At 37.1% G+C, this 18,878-nt stretch overlaps 3 protein-coding genes across 5 annotated transcripts; 1 reads left to right on the forward strand and 2 right to left on the reverse strand.

The window, feature by feature from the left end:
- The first annotated feature begins 1,279 nt into the window (after positions 1 to 1,279).
- LOC137716772 (uncharacterized) lies at positions 1,280 to 5,264 on the forward strand. Its single transcript, XM_088685654.1, has 10 exons — positions 1,280 to 1,657; positions 1,783 to 1,957; positions 2,041 to 2,199; positions 2,457 to 2,550; positions 3,146 to 3,216; positions 3,352 to 3,403; positions 3,968 to 4,016; positions 4,108 to 4,245; positions 4,694 to 4,813; positions 4,947 to 5,264. The coding sequence occupies exons 1-10, from the start codon at positions 1,302 to 1,304 to the stop codon at positions 5,092 to 5,094; spliced, it is 1,362 nt and encodes a 453-aa protein (XP_088541780.1). The 5' UTR covers positions 1,280 to 1,301; the 3' UTR covers positions 5,095 to 5,264.
- A 674-nt stretch (positions 5,265 to 5,938) lies between these two features.
- LOC137713179 (Thioredoxin family protein) lies at positions 5,939 to 10,171 on the reverse strand. Of its 2 annotated transcripts, none has more exons than XM_068452448.2 (10): positions 9,645 to 10,171; positions 9,371 to 9,409; positions 8,938 to 9,064; positions 8,537 to 8,598; positions 8,363 to 8,430; positions 7,970 to 8,019; positions 7,202 to 7,271; positions 6,992 to 7,115; positions 6,286 to 6,399; positions 5,939 to 6,180 (listed from the first exon to the last, which is right to left on the reverse strand). In XM_068452448.2, exons 1-10 carry the CDS (start codon positions 9,990 to 9,992, stop codon positions 6,079 to 6,081), a joined length of 1,104 nt encoding a protein of 367 aa, XP_068308549.2. In that variant the 5' UTR covers positions 9,993 to 10,171; the 3' UTR covers positions 5,939 to 6,078. The 2 variants fall into 2 exon arrangements, with proteins under 2 accessions (XP_068308549.2, XP_088541781.1); XM_088685655.1 differs by having other exon boundaries at positions 9,641 to 10,046.
- A 683-nt stretch (positions 10,172 to 10,854) lies between these two features.
- Positions 10,855 to 16,935, reverse strand: LOC137736843 (nuclear pore complex protein NUP96). 2 transcript variants are annotated; one of them, XM_068476137.2, is made up of 6 exons: positions 16,644 to 16,935; positions 13,701 to 16,292; positions 12,358 to 12,481; positions 11,880 to 12,028; positions 11,471 to 11,568; positions 10,855 to 11,315 (listed from the first exon to the last, which is right to left on the reverse strand). In XM_068476137.2, the coding sequence occupies exons 2-6, from the start codon at positions 16,230 to 16,232 to the stop codon at positions 11,120 to 11,122; spliced, it is 3,099 nt and encodes a 1,032-aa protein (XP_068332238.2). In that variant the 5' UTR covers positions 16,233 to 16,292; positions 16,644 to 16,935; the 3' UTR covers positions 10,855 to 11,119. The 2 variants fall into 2 exon arrangements, with proteins under 2 accessions (XP_068332238.2, XP_068332247.2); XM_068476146.2 differs by having other exon boundaries at positions 13,701 to 16,233; positions 16,644 to 16,905.
- Positions 16,936 to 18,878: the final 1,943 nt, after the last annotated feature.

Raw genomic sequence — 18,878 nt, forward strand, 5'->3', positions numbered from 1 at the left:
ATATGAATGATGATATGAATGCTAGATGAGTTTCACTCAAATTTCACTTCACTAACCTAGCATATAGATTCCTTGCCTCGATGCTTTTTCTCGCACCAGACTTATGATTGGCAAAGACAGAAAACCTGCTGGAAAACCAGCAGTATACAATGGACATGAGAATCAAATTTGATGCCTACAATTAAGTAAATTCATATTATAGTTTGACTCTATAGTAAACTGATTATATCATATAAATTGATTTTATTGGTCTCACTCTCTTAATAAAATATAAACACTCAATTTATATTTTCCTAATAAAGACACATTACACTTGTCTAGGAAATTAGCTGTCACAAAAGCTTGAGCTTTCAGCTTTGCTTCTTGCACATTATTAATTTTTGATATGATTAAAATACATTTGTATCGTAAGGGGATGAGACGTTTTCAATAAGTTGGTACTTGTTTGGAATAATAAAAATGCTGAGATCGATTTGAAAGATACTAAATTTAATCTTATACTTTTTAGTAGATTCATTTTGGTCCTTAATTGGAGACGAATTTTGCATAAAATTTGAATTAAAAGGGCCCATAGCCATAATCCGAATTGAAAAATCTGGTTCTAATATCAATTATTTACAAGCCATGAATATAAAAATTAGAATGTTAGAAAAAGAAAAAAAAAGGATTATAAATTTATAAGTAAACTCTATAACAATGGGTTTAATCGATGGGTTTGAGGTATGTGCCCTCTATCCACAAAATTCGTTAATGAGATAGATTGGTCCAGTTTACTTTGGTGAGATTCAATACATGAACGAAAGAAACAATGTCTTATGAAACACTTCTTTTATTTTGTCTCAAAATTATTAAAGGTATCAATTAATTCAACAATTGGATCGTTGGAGTTTCATATAATTAGTCTGGGGTTTATTCTTTTAACCGTAGGTATTCTTTTAGGAGTAGTATGTGCTAGTGAAACATGGGGATCATATTGGAATTGGGATTCAAAGGAGACTTGGGCATTTACTAATTGGAGCATATTTGCTATTTATTTACATATTAGAACAAATACAATTTTTGCAATTGTCACCTCATTGGCTTTCTTATAAGGATAATGCTTTCTAATTAAAATCCACATTATTCGATTTGTAAATTTGGTTTAAAATTTTGGTTTTTCTAGCAATACTCTTCGTATAATTTAGATAGAGGGAATTGTAATTGGTACTTTAAAAATCTCATTTTGCATTTCAAACTTTCTATAATTAGAATGAAAATTTTAAAATGTTAATACAATTTCGAAAAAAAAAATTGCCCAAAGTATGTTACTTTTCCAATGGAAGAAAATTGGGTCGGACTCACAAAACCCTTGTTTTTGCCGCCAAAAGAGAGAGCAAACTTCTGCAAAACCCTACAACTCCTCCTCCTCCTCCTCCTGCTCTCCGACTCTAAATCCGAAGCTGTTTGTCTCTGTCGATATGAAATTCGCAGTGAAGGCATGGAGCGGCGGAAGAGCGCGGACCGGGGTTCTCCACTTTGGCAGCTGCCCGACCCCAATAGAGACCCCTTCTCTTCTCCTCTCCACCCGAAAGGGCCTGCCCCTGTTCACCCCTCCTGACCTTCTTCCTTCTCTTCCTTTGCCTGATTCCCGTCTCTTCCATGTTAGCTCCCTCCACTTGTAAGTAACTATATTTATACCCTCCAGCCTTTCCATGTTTCTACTTTTGCCACATTGATATTGCATTCCACCTGTTTGTGAATTGGTCTGTGAGAAAACAGTTCAAGCATTGTTTGACTTTGCAGCTTGGAAGTCCCCTCACCTCAAACAATTTCAAAAATAGGAGGACTGCATCAGTTGCTCGGCTTGCCCGAACATGGGTTCGTGTGCATACCAAGGGACTCCATTCAATGCCTTCCTGAATGTAATAGCAGTAACAAATTTGGAGCATCTTTCGAGACTCCTTCTGGTCGCCGTTTGGTAATTGCCTCATCTTGCTTTCTGGAATAAGTTGATTTCGGGTTAGTTGGTGGTGACTGTATAGTCTTTTTATGTGCTTGTAGATGAAACCCGTAGAGTATGTCGAGTTGATTACTTCCTTGAAGCCCAATATGTGGACCACTTTGGCAGATGAAGTTCCTGTATGGGTCTCTGATAAGAGGAACAAGACCTCAGTTGATCGAACTATAAGATGGCTTGATGAATGCATTGAGCTAAATCAGGTAAAAGACCGTCCTGTCGTGCCATTATGAAAGACCCATTTTAGAGAGGTAGTGGCATCATATATGCTTATACAATCACTGGCATATGCGTTGTATACTTGGTGTGCTGCTAGCAGACCTAGACGTTTTAAAATGAAAAAGAAATTGTGCTACGATATATAGAGCATTCTTTCTTCTTCTTTTTGTTGATAATATAAATATGAGTTTACTCTTTTCTGTTTAGACTGAATGATGGTCATATATTGCTCAAAGTGTAGGCAGGTGGACCTGTCATTGGATCTGTTGTTGGTGGGTCTTCAGTAAATGAACGTGAGAGATGTGCCCAAGAGGTGGCTAGCCGAAATGTATCAGGTTTCTATAATTCTTCGTTTCTTCCTTATCACAGACTTGTATGTTGCATCGTTTCTTAGAACTTATTTGATTTTTTTTTTTCAAGAAAAACGAATTTGTTCAATCAAGAGAACCCTGTAAAAAATTTGGATAAGGAAACAAAATTACATGGACTAAGTTTATTTAAAGATCAATTGAAAACGATTTGAAACCTAACAAAAACTTCTGACTACCAAAAATAAACACAATTTATAACAGCTAATAACTTCAGCATAATAATTGAGAATGAACACTCCCTTATGGAACTGAACTTCCACTTTGGGTTTTCTTGTAATTTTCTAAACATTTGAAGCTTTTGTGAACATGACAAAACAATAGGAAATTAGTGCCAAACAATTTCATTTGGATTTCTTTCTTACCCATATTTCTAATAGTTTGGTGTATTAAAAGGGCGTTGTTATTGGAACTCTTAAAATCTCCTTGTGCACTCCAAACTTTATACATTTAGAAAGAAAAATAGAGGAGTGCACAATGAGATTTTTGGAGTGTCATTATTAACACCCTTATTTAATTGCGTTGCTATATAATTTGCTATGAAAATATTTTTTTTCTCCAGGTTATTGGATTGGAGGATTTGGGCTTGGAGAGAACATGGATGAGCGTCCTGCTCTCCTTAATGCTGTTACTGTAAGTCACGAACTGGAGTCTTCATTTTTCCCCTGAACTTGATCAAACCCTATTCTCATACTTCGTACATCAAAACAAAAAATGTCTTCATTTATATTTTGATTTTTGATATCTAATTCTCATATAAATGTTCAGGATATCTTACAAGAAGAGAAACCACGCTTGATCAGTGGGCTTGGACTTCCAGGTAACAGGTCTACCATTGTTATAATAAACTGGTGGTCTTACCAATTTGTTGTTGATACATCTAGACTTCTGCGGACATTGTTATGGTTTGAATGTTTTGTGTGAAATTTTTTTCAGAAATAAACAGCCTAATTTATCAAGAAAAATTTCAGGACTCTGTATGTTTTAGGTATTGGTTTACCATCAGTTTCTTCCACATTTTGTAACTGCCCTTTATTTTGTTAAATTGGAAAAAAAGTAGCTGGATTTAGAATTTTTCATGTAAATTGTTTGATTAGCTTTATGTTTTCTTGTAGGATGGGTGCTGTTTAGCTCCTTCTTGTGTTATTGATATTCTGTTTCTTGTTGGTGGTACCTTTTGAGGACTATTGAAAAGTTGAAAATTCATTGTGTTTCTTATTTTTTTTTATAAAAATAACTAATAAATTGCAGTTTTCCAGTTATTATGAACTTGGGGAGATCCGTTAAAGGAAAATGTTTTCAACAGTTAACTGTACCTTTGGTCAAATGTGTGATTATTCATTCACAATTATCGGCAAATGAGCTTTTTCTTTCTATCTCACAGAGGAGGTCTTGCAGGGCGTTGCTGCCGGCATTGATGTCTTTGATTCAACGTGAGTTGCTCAGTCTTCTAACTAATTTGAATGTCTTTCTCCTTGCTGTTACCATGATCCAAAAGGGGATGATATGTATCAATTTTTGCAGGTATATATGCCATCTTACCCTTGGCGGCTTTGCACTTACGTTTCCTCTTGATGGAGTTGAGATGAAAGCATCTGGTATTGAGTTGACTAATATTGGAAGTGACCAGACAAAGATTAATCTGAGAGGAACAGCTTACAGGTAACTAATGACATCTATTTCTACTTGTACCACTAACAGTGTTCATGAGTTTGTTCAATGTATCCCCTTTGTAATTTTAAGTAGTAGATATCAAGTTTGACATAAAGGAATAAGGCACATGGCATGTCGATTGACGAGTGATTTAGGATAAACTTTCAGTGCAAAGTATATTAAAGCAACATAAAAGAAAATGCAAAACGAAATTTGATAATATAAAAGTAAAGAACTAGAACACTGTAACCTGTGGACTCACTTGGGGCTTTAGAAGTTTTTGCATGACATTGTCATGAAGGGCGTCTTTGCGTTTACGTTTTAAATTTCTTGAAATGTTACCATATTTAGTTTATCATTTATTGCCAAACGGATCCAAAAATAATTAGTGCTGTAACTCTTAACATGATATTTCCCTACGAGATCCTTGATTTTTTTTTTTAAAAAACTCTTTCAGGAAAGATCTGTCACCCATTGTTGCAAATTGTAACTGCTACACGTGCAAGAATCATACAAAAGCTTACATCAATCACCTGCTCAATGTTCGCGAAATGCTGGCTCAGACTCTACTAGAAATGTATGTGCTGTTTTGCTTCCATTCAATATCATTATTACTTGCATCACTACTGTTATCGTCGTGGCTGTGATCATTACTGTCGTCGTCATCATCATCATCATCATCATCATCAGATTGTCCCTTGATTGTGCAGACATAATACCCACCATTATCTAGGATTTTTCCGTTCTATAAGGGAAGCGATTAAGTCCGGTAATTTTGAGCAGTTCAGACAGAAATTCGTTGAGAGTAGATGTTATCATGTTGCTGCTGAAGCTGCTGCTGCTGCTGCCTTCATGTGAATTCGTTACGCGCATTTCAGTTTTGTAATCTTATAGACATAGGGCGTCTGCACACGCGTGCGCGCCTGTTTTTTTTTACAATTATACCATATTGATGAACCAGTGGCAATGTGAAATTTATACAAGCGTCACTTTCGAATCAGTATTCGAAAGTGTCACTTTTTCTGTTATCCCAATCTCTCACTCCCAAGATGTTCAATAAGTTCTAGTTCTTAGGTTGTAGCTCTTTCTCTTGTGCAGGAAATAAAGGATCATTTGAAACCATATATTCGAAGCAAGATCAATGTACTTAACGTCATTTTGGAAGCGGACGTGGGTTACCCAAGTTTCAACCATCCTTCATGTAGTTTAGATGAATTTGGTATAACTTATCTTGTCATTTGTCAGAAAAATCATCGATGAATGAAATAAAAAATAAAACTAGAGTATATACTAATGATGTGTCATATTTTAATTCGCTAGATTACTTTTATGGCCAAAATGAAAAGTAAAATGGGGGAAATGCGAGACTATACAACATTACATTGGACAAAGCAAAACACACATCCAGGAGGAACAAAGAGAACAACAGAAATGCCAAAGTGCGACATCCATGAACCATGATGATGTGATTCGATGTCAAAGACAAACTCCCTTATGGCACGAAGGGACGGACAAGGGTGCCACATTAGTCCGACCATCTGTCAGCTCAATCGGGCACGGTTTAATGATGTATCGGACCGAATTTTTGAGTCTTGAGACAGAGTGAACAGCCATTCTAAAGAAGAAGGAAAAGCTTGCCCTCAATTTCGGACAGATCTAGGTTTTAACAATGAGTAGCACTGGCATAAAGATCAATGCATGATGAGAATAAAAAACCGTGTACCTTATGAATGAACGAGAATCAATCATTTGAGGTATACAGATATGTTCTTAAACAAGGCCCGAGCTGATTAGAGGGCGATCAGATTCATCTCAGCTTCTGAGTGCAACTATATTTTCTAACTATACAAGAGTGGCTGCTGAATATGTCTGGAACAAGTACGACAGAATCTTCTTGTAGTCACCGACATGAGTACTGGTGTTAGGATCAATCAGGTAAGGAACCTATAACAAAGACAGTTTTCGCAGTCATCCTTAGGGTTCTCAACAGGAGATTAGCACGTACGCTAAGAAAAATCATCTGAGGGATAGATGTTCTCAAATGCTAACCTCTTTGGATCCAGATGCCTCAAGTAACTTCGACCGCAGGGACCCTTCTCCCACGTTTTGAAGGATGTAAGGAAGTTCCAATTCACAAAGTGCCTCACGCACAATTCGTGCATACTGGAAACAAAGGAAAAGGAAGGCGTGTGTGTGAGGGGGAAGAGAAAGATATTACAAATCACATGAAATGCCACAAGTCATTGAAGGATTTATCTGCAAACTACTTCCAGCATAAAATACAGAAAATAATTGTCAAATGACCCTGGAATTTGGCCTCAACTGTGAATCTACAATGTCACGCTGAAAATTGTTTTTACTGATAGCACTTGGAAATTCCATCAGCATTTATGGACAACTACGACTACATAAATCTCAGGACAATCACGTCCTAATTTAGCCAAATGAAGGCCAAGTCTCAAATTAAAGCAGATTGTGATTTGTGTTTGTCATTTTCTCCCTTCTTTCTTATAAGACTGTCATTTTCTCTCCTCTCCCTCGAATTTAGGCCGTTAGAGCTCAGTAAAACAGATTAAAATGACCATTTTATGTGCAAACTAGAAATAAATTTAAACAAACCGGTAAATGATAGGGAGAAAAGAAGAGAGGATTGAAGCCCAAATTGTGGCGACAGGCAAAAAGAAATATGAAAACACATGCGGATGCCTAAATCATGGTATATTGGAAACGATTCAATGAAAGACCATTGTCTCACCGGATTGTTTTCGTACGAGTAAAGTTCCAGCTTTTTGGGTGGTGGGTCTGGGCTCGCCTTTTCCCACAATGTCAATCCTCTGCCTGCTCGCAGAATTGTTGGCATCCATCCCGTGAATAATGTGCTACAGGGAGCAATATTTAATATGTGAGAGAGAGAGAGAGAGAGAGAGAGAGCCAGAGAGAGCCAGAGAGAGCCAAGGTTCAATACCTTTCCAAAAGCCCCACTGAAGGCTTTCTGCCTTTACCATATTGCTGGAATAGGTATTTCACAATTTCACCTGTAATCAAAAGCAATAAGGTTGCAAATTATACAACCTTGATAAAATAATTTCAAACAACGTAAGATAAACATGAATCAGCATAATGTTACAAGTTCAATGTACATTATTGAGTGTTAAACTCTATGCAGACTTAGTTAAATTTCAAACACAGTGCAGAAAAACGCTCTCAATTACAACATTTAGCTACGCTCAATGTAGATGTATTGATGTAAGCACTTGCTGATACTTCCCCAACGATAGGACTAATTATTGATTCTATACCATGTCAAAACAGAGAAGAAAAGAATGTAGGTGAAAAGAAAATGTAGAAGCAAATAGCTTGTCTAAGAAGATAGAAACCAAGCATTACGAAGTATGATGACGTTGCTCATAAAACCTATTGGTTAAATGAACTTGACAATTGTTGAGGCAAGGAAGTTGGGAGATGTTTTATTTACCTATAGTACAGAACATTCAGATGAAACAGCTTTACAATTAAACCACCCATGCTAATCTAGAAGACAGTACAGCTTTACAATTGGTTACCACTTTCATACATGGAGTGCAATCTGTGTGTGTGTGTGTGTGTGTGTGTGTGAGAGAGAGAGAGAGAGAGAGAGAGAGAGAGAGAGAGAGAGACATACAGACGGAAAGAGACCAGGATACAAAGAGATGGAGTGGAATCCATGTGAAACAAACAAAGTTTAATAACTTACCACTTTCATACATTGAAATACCAGTATTTGGATCAATGAGAAAAGGAAACCTGCATAAGAATATTCACAATTCCAGTTACAAAGGAGATGAAGAGGCACTCAACAAAAGCTAGTAGTAGGCATAATAACGACCTTTTAGGCAAGAAAATGCATGATACAAGCATATTAAAGTTAAACAAAATAATAATAATGTCATATTTGGTGGATTTAGTTGTGTTAAATATGCTCTCAGTTATCATCTGTTAGTTCCAATTTGAGATACATGTATAATAACCTGACCTCAATACAAACTTAGCTCCAATTAGACTTGATTCAACTTTCAGAAAATATTATCAGAAAGACAACAAATTCTTTCTAGATGGTATAAAGATTAAAGAAATGAGAATTACATACAGCTCTTTGCCACCGAATCTTTTGACCATTTCTCTATGTCTTACCGAACCTTTTGGACAAGGATATACCTGCAAATGTGTGTTTACACTTGACATTTGAAAATCCAAATACCAATTAAGCATCAACAAGGAATAACCACTATGATTACTGGTTGAATTGATATGTGTTACTCACCTCTACCGAAAGATCAAGCTCAGTCAAAGCTTCTCTAACCCTCCTGCAAAAAGGGCAAGCCTCTGTTGACAAAACCAGTTCGGGAATTCAACAAGGGAAAGATTATATTCCGCAATGAAGTCAAGTCAACAATGAAATGGACTGTACCAAACAGTAAGAACTAGTGTAGAAATATTCACATTGCCAACAAAACAATTAGCTTCTTAGTTCTTAGTCATATGCTAATCATGCTAATACACAAGTTTATAGCCTTTGATTGGTCCAGTAAACAAATTTATACCCATGTTTGGTACACTGGTAACCTCAATGGTGAAAATCGTTGTCCACAACACTAAAACTCCAAACAAAACAAAGCTACAATTACTTTATTTGTAGTCTTATAATCAGAAAGAAAAGCTTACCAAATTCAAAAAGCTGCAAACGCAAAGGAGGATCCAAGGTAGTGATCTCCTGGCTGTCCATATTATTTGACAGAGATCTTGATCCCCAAGGGAATCTAGCCAAGGTAGACAACGAAGACGTAGCTACCTATTGAGATCCAAAACAATGGAAGTCAATTAGGGTCAGCTAAGAGGTAAGTTGTTCACAGATAGGCATATTCCTAATGAAAACTTATGATTAGACCCAAATCCATGGATGTTTACAACACCTATAGGGCAGAAAATCAAACACACACTGAAAGGAATCAAAGCTGTGATGAAGTTACAGTCCAATCCAATGCTATTAAATTGTAAAGTTACAGTCCAAAGGTTCTTTAGCCACTGCAATTTCACAGTAGGAACAAACGATCAATGCAAAGTTCCGTTATTGAGAATGAATTTTTAAAGTGATTACCTCCAAAGTAAAGTTCCGTTCTTGAGAGGGATCTCCTCCCTGCACGAAACAAGACGAAAACAATGGTGAACAAATGCCAAAAGATCAACACAGCATTTCAATAATTTATCATAAACAAGAGTATCAAATTCAGTTGTATGAACTTCGAAGAAGCAACAACAATTTGGTAGAGCTAGTATCATAAACAGGAGTATCTTCACATGCAGTTGACATTAGTAATTAGCAAAAAGTATAGTGAAAAGGAAAGGAAAAGAAAAGGATAGGAAAGACCGACGGAGAAGAGCTTGAGCAGGGGACAAAGAAAAGACAGAAGGCTGGTTGATGGGTTGCCGCCATTTTCTCCGGTTGCCGATTCGTTTTGTGCGTCGGAGTCGGCTGAATTTGCAGGAAGAAATCTGTTTCTGCGAGGAACCCAGTTCCCATTTGTCAGCAATGTTGGAGAACATGGAGATAGTTTGAGGGTAGAAACTGGAATTAAAGTGGTTGGAATTAATGGAGAATTGTGGGCATGTGTGAGGAAACTGTATGGCGGAGGCGGATGCTGAGGCGGAGAAGGCGGCGGCTTAGAGGAAGAGTAGTAGACTAGTGTTTGAGAGCACGACGTCAGAGATGCTAGTGACATGTTTGGACCTTGCTTCTCTCCTGTTTCAGTTGAGTTGTTGCCTGTTGGGTGGTTATCAGTGCTTGCTTTCGCTTCGCAATCTTTAAAAATCTCTCTCCATCTTTGTACTTCCTAATCGCAAAACAACAACTTACATGCCACGGTACACCGTCACGTGTGCCAATTAATGAAATAAGAACCTACGAGATACATTAAAGCAATAAGATATAAAGAAATTTTTTCCCGTAGAGGATTAGAACAGATAAATTTTCTTCTTGATTAATTCAATCCTTTATATCAAACGAAGTTTCTAAAATTAGTTATTTTTATTCTTTTGTTAATAAACACAAATTATGAGCATTCCCTTAAAATCTATTCTTTTAGTAAACACATGAAGGAGAATAACACTCGTTCTTTACAAAACTACTCCTTTTACCATGTCTTAATCCATCTAAACTACGACGAAAACAATTCGAACTTGAGTGCGCTTGCCAACTCGGTCAAATCAAAATCTAGCCGTTACATAATTATTTGGTTTTTATTTTTAAATTTCTTAAAAAGGAATTTACACTGTTTGAAAATTAAAAACTCATTTCACATTGTTTTCGCTTTTAAGATTTTGATCTCATTCATTTTCTTTATTTCTTCCCCTTTATACCACCATCTTTTCATCTCACGTTTCTTAGTTTATTTCATTTTCATGAACGAAATAATGTGAAGAAAAAAAAGGTGTATTTTTCGTTTGTTTGAGTCAATAGCGATTTATTTATTTATTTTTCAAATAAAATTTATGAACCTATTTACCCTTATCATGGTCGTATCTCACGACGAAAAAGGGTACAAATAGTTAAGGGTTTTAGGGTTTAGGGTACAATTAACAAACTAGGAAAATAGCTTTTGTACCACAAAACTCATGAGCAATGCATGTCCGGAATAGACCGACTACAGAGAAGATTGTTGTTGAAGCAAACAATAAGGCCTTGCGAGAAAACAAAAACAAACCCGAACCCGAACCCGAACCCGAACTTGAAAACTTCCTCTTTTATAGTTTCAGTGAACAGAGTGCCGTGAATCTCTCCATTGATCAATCTACCATGAAAAAGCACTCGAGAGCTCAATTTTCGCACGGTACGCAAAAAGGGGGAAATCTACGGAGCAACCTCTGAAAGAAAGCATGTAAAGAGAGACACTGCCTCTTGCAAATGACTTGAGCGATTGTCTTCAGGAATGGGAGCACAAAAAACAGTGTCAAAGCAACTTAATTGAACATCTCGTGTTGGTCCCTCGCCAATATCAGATAAAAGCAAATTGCATATCTCGTCCGCCATCTTCGAATATACTACCCTGTTTGGTAAATATGCAAATTTCATGATAACCGTAGAGCAAGCTACGACGAAAATTAAAATATCACAGTAATAACAAGCGTGAGTTGTCTTAATAAAACCCAACAATTTTGCTTCGATCCGTGCAAAAGCTCAGTCAAGGGTTGTTGAACGTACCTCACGTCAATTGGTAACCTGACACCCCAAACAGCCAAAGACTGGTTTAACTGACCAAGAAATTCTTTACAAGCAGAATTTCTGCTTTCAAGTGAATCCTGCAGCATACATAACACAGTGCTGAGCCCTCATTGGAAAAAGAAAGACCAAATACCAAATGATTACCCCAATTTATTCTCGAGTACATGGCATCGATTTGGGCCTAGAGTATGAGTATCGCTTTCACAAATATATTAAAACATAAAAAGAAAAGAAATATCATCATTTTCTAAGCCTTTCGACATCATAAAGATCCCGTTGCATTGAATCTTATCAACAGCCAATTGAGTATTTACAATAATGCAGGGTTGACTATCATGCAGACCTACAAAACATTTATAATCTTATCAAGTAGGATAAGCTGTCATACCAATTGATTCATGGTATCGTTCACTTCCTGCAATGAACTTCTAATCGAATAGAATGAAATATAAATCCCAGCTCCGAGGTCCCAATTTTCAATTTCTGATTTGTGGTCCTCCATGGAAGTTGCAATTCTCCATATATCTGAGTGTTCGACTGCATTCAGAAAAGGAAAAACAAAATTACAAACCATATTAACTAAAGCAATTGAGGCCCAAATCTAGTGAGTGAATAGTTCATATATTCAAAATTTTGGGAACAAAATCAGTTAAAGGTACATCATCCCTAAACCAATCAACTACCTGCTTCTAAATTCAATAGGTCGAAGAAATAAACTGTTCAAGTTATATGCATATTCTTAACAACAGAATGAAAAGTATACTTTGCTATAACAGATTCCTAATCAGTGATTCTACTAGAGTACATCCAGAAACTTAAGAAAGACATAATGAAACTAAATGGAAAGAGAAGTTATTAAACCATACCAGACAAGAATAATTTGGGAGCAACAGAAGTTACGAAAATAGTGTGTGCTCTCTGCCAATTTGCACATTCAAGAAAGTGTTCAAGAGCCTTCGCAAGATCCCCATAGTAATTGAAATACACAGCCTGCAATCACAAAAAAAAAAAAAAAAAAATCATTCACACAGTAGAATAATTAAGTCGGAAGACTAAATTCCATTTCCATTTCCAAGACTTTCAGATAAGCAACCAACCACAGATAAATTAAAGGAAAACAGCTGACATCGAGTTTTTGGTTTTTTTATTTTTTTATTTTTTATTTTTTATATCAACTGCTGTTCATGAGATTTGAACTCAGCACACATCGAATTTTTAATTAGAATCTTAAATAGTGATCTTCTGATGAGAATCAACATAGGGAACTCCAAACCCTGGGATTCAGAAACTGGAAATTGAGAGTCCCTTGTATGCGTTGTAAATATGACAATGATCATCTTATTGCCTCTGTCAAAAATTTAGAGCATCCTACAATTTTAATTTAGATTTTGTGATACGAGAAAGGACAGACATCCTATAGCATCTATCAGCAATTCAGAGTAATATGATTTTTAATTGTATGATTTATTAAGCTTCACCCCAGTGCCTAGAAGTAGAAAAGGGGAGGCATTAATTAACAGCATTCCAAAACAAAATACCAAAATGTTTGTCTTACTTTGTTACATGCCTGGTAATCCTAAAGAAATTAAAAGTCAAAACAGCAGACTGGTAACCAACAAATTTTCTTCTCAAAGAAAGGCTCCCAAGTTCCCGAAACAGAAAAGCGAGAGTCAAGCATGGCATTTCAAAAGTAGGAAAAAGAAATATTAATTTCCTTATTGTTAGTAAAATCCATATATGCATTTACTTATTTAAAAAAGAGGATTTTTGGAATATTCAAGAGAAAAGGATTTGTTTGCAATCCCACATTTTTTGACATGATCAAATTTATTCGTAAATATCACGGGCATAAGAGATTAATACTTTTTAAAACCCCAAATAAGCAATTTACATTGACAACTCAAATCCAAATTTCTCATCTTAAATCCTTGCATCCAAATGGATCCTCATAAGATTTCAAATAAGATGAAAAAGACTTAAAATAACAAAAATAGAAGTTTTAAAATGAAAGTAACAACAAATCATTTCGAACTCGAATAGGGTTTCAAAGTGAATATATGGTCAGTCATTGTCAATAAGCTACTAAGCTCATTGTTTTTTCATAAACATGATTTATATTCCAAGTATGTTAAGAGAGGACGTCAAAATAAATTTTTGTATACAATTACAACTATACATTGAATCAGTAAAATGAGAATATATGACATACCATAGCCTCATGAAGCCATGCCTTAGGAATACCCAAGTCTAAAATGGCTTGGCGTTGTGATTCTTGTGAACTCCAGGATTCACAATATTGGAACAAGATTTCCCGAATAAGATTAGAATGGAGATATGGAAAATCTTCAGACTGGGGCATGTGAAGGGCCACATAGATGGCCCAATGACATTGCCCAAGACACAACAGCTGGGAAACAAATCCCATGTCAAGAACATGAAGATCCTTAGAGCTGATAGCACCAACTGCTTCCAACACTGTACGCTGATGCCAGATCATATGGTAATCCAGTGGATCGTGTGTTGACGAGAAGGCACTAAACATGGGCTTCAGAAAGCCAACTTCACCTTCTTCACTGGCATGAAGCAGCATCAGATAATAAGATAGATCATAACGTTTCACCGCATTCGAATTCCCAGCCTCTTCTACCAGTCCTTCATCAATGTAGACTGGAACTGGGTATGGAGCTTTACCATCGTCAAGAAGATGTTGATAGGTGTGAAAAATCGTAGGCAGTGAAGTGCTAGGTTCTAATTGATACCACATCAACAACCCTAGAAATCTCTTCCAATCAACGTTAACATCGTGAAAAGCACCATGGATATTACCAGCAAGCAACTCATAGAGCCTTATCCTGTCTTTCTCAATGAAGTCGAAATCAAGCCCATTGATCCTCCAACGATCAAGTTGTTGGGCAACATCAGTACGATTGACTATGGACCCACCGGCCTGACTCAACAAACAAGCCAATCTCACGTCTCCTCGAGAAGCAGCAAGTTCCACAGCAGCATCCAACTGACGCCCACTCAAAAGTAACAATATATATTCTAGATAACTGGACTCATTCAAGAAGCTTATCTTTTCTTGTACTCGATGAGAAACATTCTCCTGCAACCAATAGCTAAACTCTGCCCTCCGAATAAGAGGTAAAGCTTCCAGGTCTACTTGTTGAGAAGCTTCCGTCACATCCTGAACCATTTCTTCCTCACTATCAGCACCCAAAGATTTCAATTTTCCACCATTTTCCCTATCAGAAAAGAGAACTTTTATCAACTCCCAAATCATTATTTGGTGTGTCAAAACCAAACGGGCAGAGGAAGATAGGCTGGGAACTTCCAGCTGCTTCTCAATAATATCTACATAGCTCCTACAAATCTGTGGAAGCATCAGGCGGTTGGAGACAAGCTTTTGAAGCTTCAGGTTGAATGATCCAACTTCAATCACCTCTGTCTGATGATATATTCCCTTGTGAAGATCTAAAGGAGAATCAATAGCCATGTCAACAAGTTCCTCCCTAACTTTGTTGTTTTCATCTCGAACAACACTGTCAATAGCAACCTTCTCTATATTGATTATGGATGATAGCATCATTGGAGAACCGTTACTCCCGACTGGTGTTCCAGCATGGACAAGGGTTCCATTTGGGCCCCATCCTACTCGAAATGACCTACCCATAAACAAACCAGCATCAACTATGTTGTGAGAATGTTTTCTGGTTACTGGTGTTTCATGCTTGAGATCAAGCATAAAACCCTCTTTCAATGTCTTAGGGTGCATGGCCTTATTTTCTTGGGCCATTAGAATGGCTCCAGGAGAATTTGAGTCAAAACTACCATGCTTGTACTCTAGCAATGCCAGTGGGGTTTTTCGCACAGCTGGTGGAGTAGATCTCTGACTCATCCTCTGAGAAGCATATGATGAATTATAATGTGCAGGGATATGATTCAAATCCTCAGCCTCCTCTTCCTCATCATGGAACATCAACATTCTCATTTCTTTCATCTTTACGGGGTCAAGCCCAAGATGTACAGGTAGAGAATGTGAAAGCCCAATTCCAGTGGGATCCATTTGGTTTTCTTCATCACCATCAGAAATCTCACCATGGTTCATTTCCACAAGATCTTGAGCTGAAGCACTATCTTCCATCATGATGTCTTCTTCATCATCTTCATTCAACCCAAATCTGCTGAAATGGTGAACAAAGAATTTCCATTCCCCGCTTTCTGGATTATACGAAATAAAGCGAGCTCCTTGTCCCTCCGCACTCTGCATCAACTTTTTCACAATATTATATTTTTGTCTCTCGTCAATATTTGATGGTCTTGTTTGCAGGACCAAAGTTACTTCAGCAGGCTTGTTAAGACCTTGGCCAACCAAAGGCTTGACAGCTTCATCTTCATATACGATTACCTCGTGTCTATGGAACTTGACAATATTATCTAATTCCAAAAACCTTATGTCAGTCTTCCCAGGATACTTGACAGAGCCATAACCAAGTCTCCCAACTGTGAAGTCCAACACTCGGCTACAGAAACCAGGATCTGCGTATTCTCGAGCAGCCAAATCCTTCAAAGAGGGCTGCGTATAGTAATCAGCTGCTTCTAAAGTTGGTAAACAGGGTACGGATGCTTCAAGATGGCTAAAAGTCCCAGACGAAGAAAAGCAAGTGTCCCGAGAAACCCTTCGTTTCTTGTGTTGACATGTAATATGTGAATTAGGAGGAGTTCCAGATTCAATGCCCATTCTGCAGGGTTGTAACAATTGATACGTTGCTTCAAATATTATAAATTTCACTACAAGTTCCTGAAAATGTGAAACATAAATCGAACATTAACCACAAATATTAAAAATTCCTACTCTCAATGGCACACATCCATGAAATGTTGCTTATAATTCTTCCCCAAATAATGGGAGAAATCGTTATATCAGCCACCATTATCCACCGTAAGGGTGCCCAGAACTAGAAACTGACGTGAGAAACCCAAAAAATTTAGTCCTAATTGGCCTTCTCTAAGCCCTAAAACCCTATCAACACAATTGCAAGACTAAATTACCGAAAAAAGGCCCCAGCTTCCGTGACCCAGTAAAAAACTAGCATGGACAAATCAAAAGAAATCAAAGGAAATCAGTGGTGAACTCTGAGTGAACACTTACAGTGCATTCAGCTCCTGTGCCGCTCGGTTTCAGCCAAGTCAAGCATTTGAGACCACTTTCAGTTCCTCCATAATTTTGTCGGCTGCCATTTCAGAGCACTAATTCTAAAAATCAGAGGCCTGCAAACTTCAACGGAGAACAGCACAGAAAACCTTGTTGGTGTCCTCCCAAGCGCTCGAAATAAAAGACGGAGAAGACGAGCGAAAGTGGGTTGGCGGCGTCGGAGGGTGGGCTTTCCTTTATCGCGCGCTTTGTCCAAACCAAATATGAGTGTTCTAATTTCAGGTGATTTATTTTTTGTAACTTAGGTTTGGAATCAATTTCAATTCTTCACAATAGTTTTAAAATATTTTAATTTCATACATTTACTTATCATTTTATTTCAATTTCATACATTTAGTTATCATTTTATTTCAATTTTATGAATCTGTTAGAAAATCTATTAAGTAAACCGTTAAATGATAATGTGGCAAATATGAGATCTACAGTTGTGTTACGTGGCAAAAAAATTTAATTTTTTATGCATTTAAAATATAATATTATTTACCCTATTAAAAAATAAATAAATAAATAAAAAACCAAACAAAACAAACCCAGAAACCCATAACCCCCCACGACCCACTTTTCCATCTCCACTTTCTTCACCTCTCATCCCTTCTCTCTCCCCAAACCCACTCCTTCCTCTTCACCCCCGACCCACATTCAGCTTTGAGGCCCCAGCCGATACTTTCCAAAAGACGACGGCGTCGAAAATCGCAAGATCAGGCGAATCGCCTAATAGGCGTCAGAGATCGTGAAAGGTCGGGTTGATCGGATTTCGGTGCCAATGTAGCAAGCTCATTTGCTCCAAGCACTAGTCCTCCGATCGCCATGTGTGCAGCTACGACTATTTGGGGTTTCGGGTGGGGTGGGGGAATTGCGGGGAGGTGGGGGTGGGATCGGGGGTGAAGAGGAAGGAGTGGGTTTGGGGAGAGAGAATTGATGGGAGGTGAAGAGGGAGGAGATGGAGAAGTGGGTTCCCCGGGGGGGGTGTGTTCTGGGTTTGTTTTGTTTGGTTGTTGTTTTTTTTTTTTTTTTTAACAAGGTAAATAATATTATATTTTAAATGCATAAAAAATTAATTTTTTTGCCACATGGCAAAAATGTGGCAATCATGTCAGCACAAATGTGGATCTCATATTTGCCACGTCATCACTTAACGGTTTACTTAACAGATTTTCTAACGGATGTATGAAATTGAAATAAAATGATAAGTAAATGTATGAAATTGAAATGTTTTAAAGATGTTGTAGAAATTGACCCCAAACTTTAAGGGGTAAAATGTAATTTACCCTTATTTTTGTGCTAAAATGGTCAAACAATAGACCTAAGTCTTGAATTTGATCCTTAATAATGAAAATAGATGTCACTCAATACTACAGTCTTGTGGTATTTCTTTTTCCTTGAAAATGAGTGGTTTTAGGTTTGAATCTCGTAAATGGCGAATTCGATACCAAATTAGGCTAATGTTGTGTAGGGGTGGTTCAGTATGGGATCCCATACCGAAACCCTTGTCCCAATTCCCAAACTGAAATTTTCGGGAATCCCAATTTCAATACCGATTCCAAACCAAATTTTCGGGACTCCCAATTTTCGAGAATCCCAAAATAGTTTCGGGATTTCGGGACAAATCGGGAATCCCTAAATGGTTTTGGGTTTTTGGACAAAAATTTGACATATTGTACTTTTGGGCTAAAATTCAACATTTTATATTAAAAATTGACATATAGGCATGCCCAATCTGCCAATTTGTTTCTACTAATCTGTGCACAAATTTCCCAATTCAAAAGCGTCTGTGCACAATCTGCCTATTCAAAAGCAATCTGCCAATCTATGCACAACAACGTCTGCCTATTCAATTTCAACAACACATGCCTACTCGGTTGAGGCAAACAGAATTACCTTGTCCTTGATATCCTTGTGGCATTGGTTTGTTTGTACACCTTCTCTGTTAACAATAACACACCAACAAAACAACATTCTGGTTGCCTAATACCCCAAGTAATTCTCATAAAAAGACAAAAAATTTGATCTTGCTTAAACTTTGATCAACATTGGTAAATATTGGTCGCTAATGTGACATCCATTTTATTAATAATGGCTTCCTACTAGAAGAGAATAACCTCCACGGCTCCACATATGCTATTAAACCAGAATTTGAGAGAGTATTAAATCAGAATTTGAGAAAGTATTAAA

This window comes from Pyrus communis, chromosome 15 (assembly GCF_041283825.1).
Source record: "Pyrus communis isolate YQ-2024b chromosome 15, ASM4128382v1, whole genome shotgun sequence".
NCBI lineage: Eukaryota > Viridiplantae > Streptophyta > Magnoliopsida > Rosales > Rosaceae > Pyrus > Pyrus communis.

Coding starts and splice junctions, on each gene's coding strand:
- LOC137716772 (XM_088685654.1), top strand. CDS start 1,302: ATGTTACTTTTCCAATGGAAGAAAATTGGGTCGGACTCACAAAACCCT. Junction 2,551..3,145: donor GGCTAGCCGAAATGTATCAG/GTTTCTATAATT, acceptor TTTTTTCTCCAG/GTTATTGGATTGGAGGATTT. Junction 4,017..4,107: donor ATTGATGTCTTTGATTCAAC/GTGAGTTGCTCA, acceptor CAATTTTTGCAG/GTATATATGCCATCTTACCC.
- LOC137713179 (XM_068452448.2), bottom strand. CDS start 9,992: ATGTCACTAGCATCTCTGACGTCGTGCTCTCAAACACTAGTCTACTAC. Junction 8,020..8,362: donor AGATTCGGTGGCAAAGAGCT/GTATGTAATTCT, acceptor ATTCTTATGCAG/GTTTCCTTTTCTCATTGATC. Junction 7,116..7,201: donor TCAGTGGGGCTTTTGGAAAG/GTATTGAACCTT, acceptor TGCTCCCTGTAG/CACATTATTCACGGGATGGA.
- LOC137736843 (XM_068476137.2), bottom strand. CDS start 16,232: ATGGGCATTGAATCTGGAACTCCTCCTAATTCACATATTACATGTCAA. Junction 12,482..13,700: donor CATGGCTTCATGAGGCTATG/GTATGTCATATA, acceptor TTGTGATTGCAG/GCTGTGTATTTCAATTACTA. Junction 12,029..12,357: donor TCCCAAATTATTCTTGTCTG/GTATGGTTTAAT, acceptor TTCTGAATGCAG/TCGAACACTCAGATATATGG.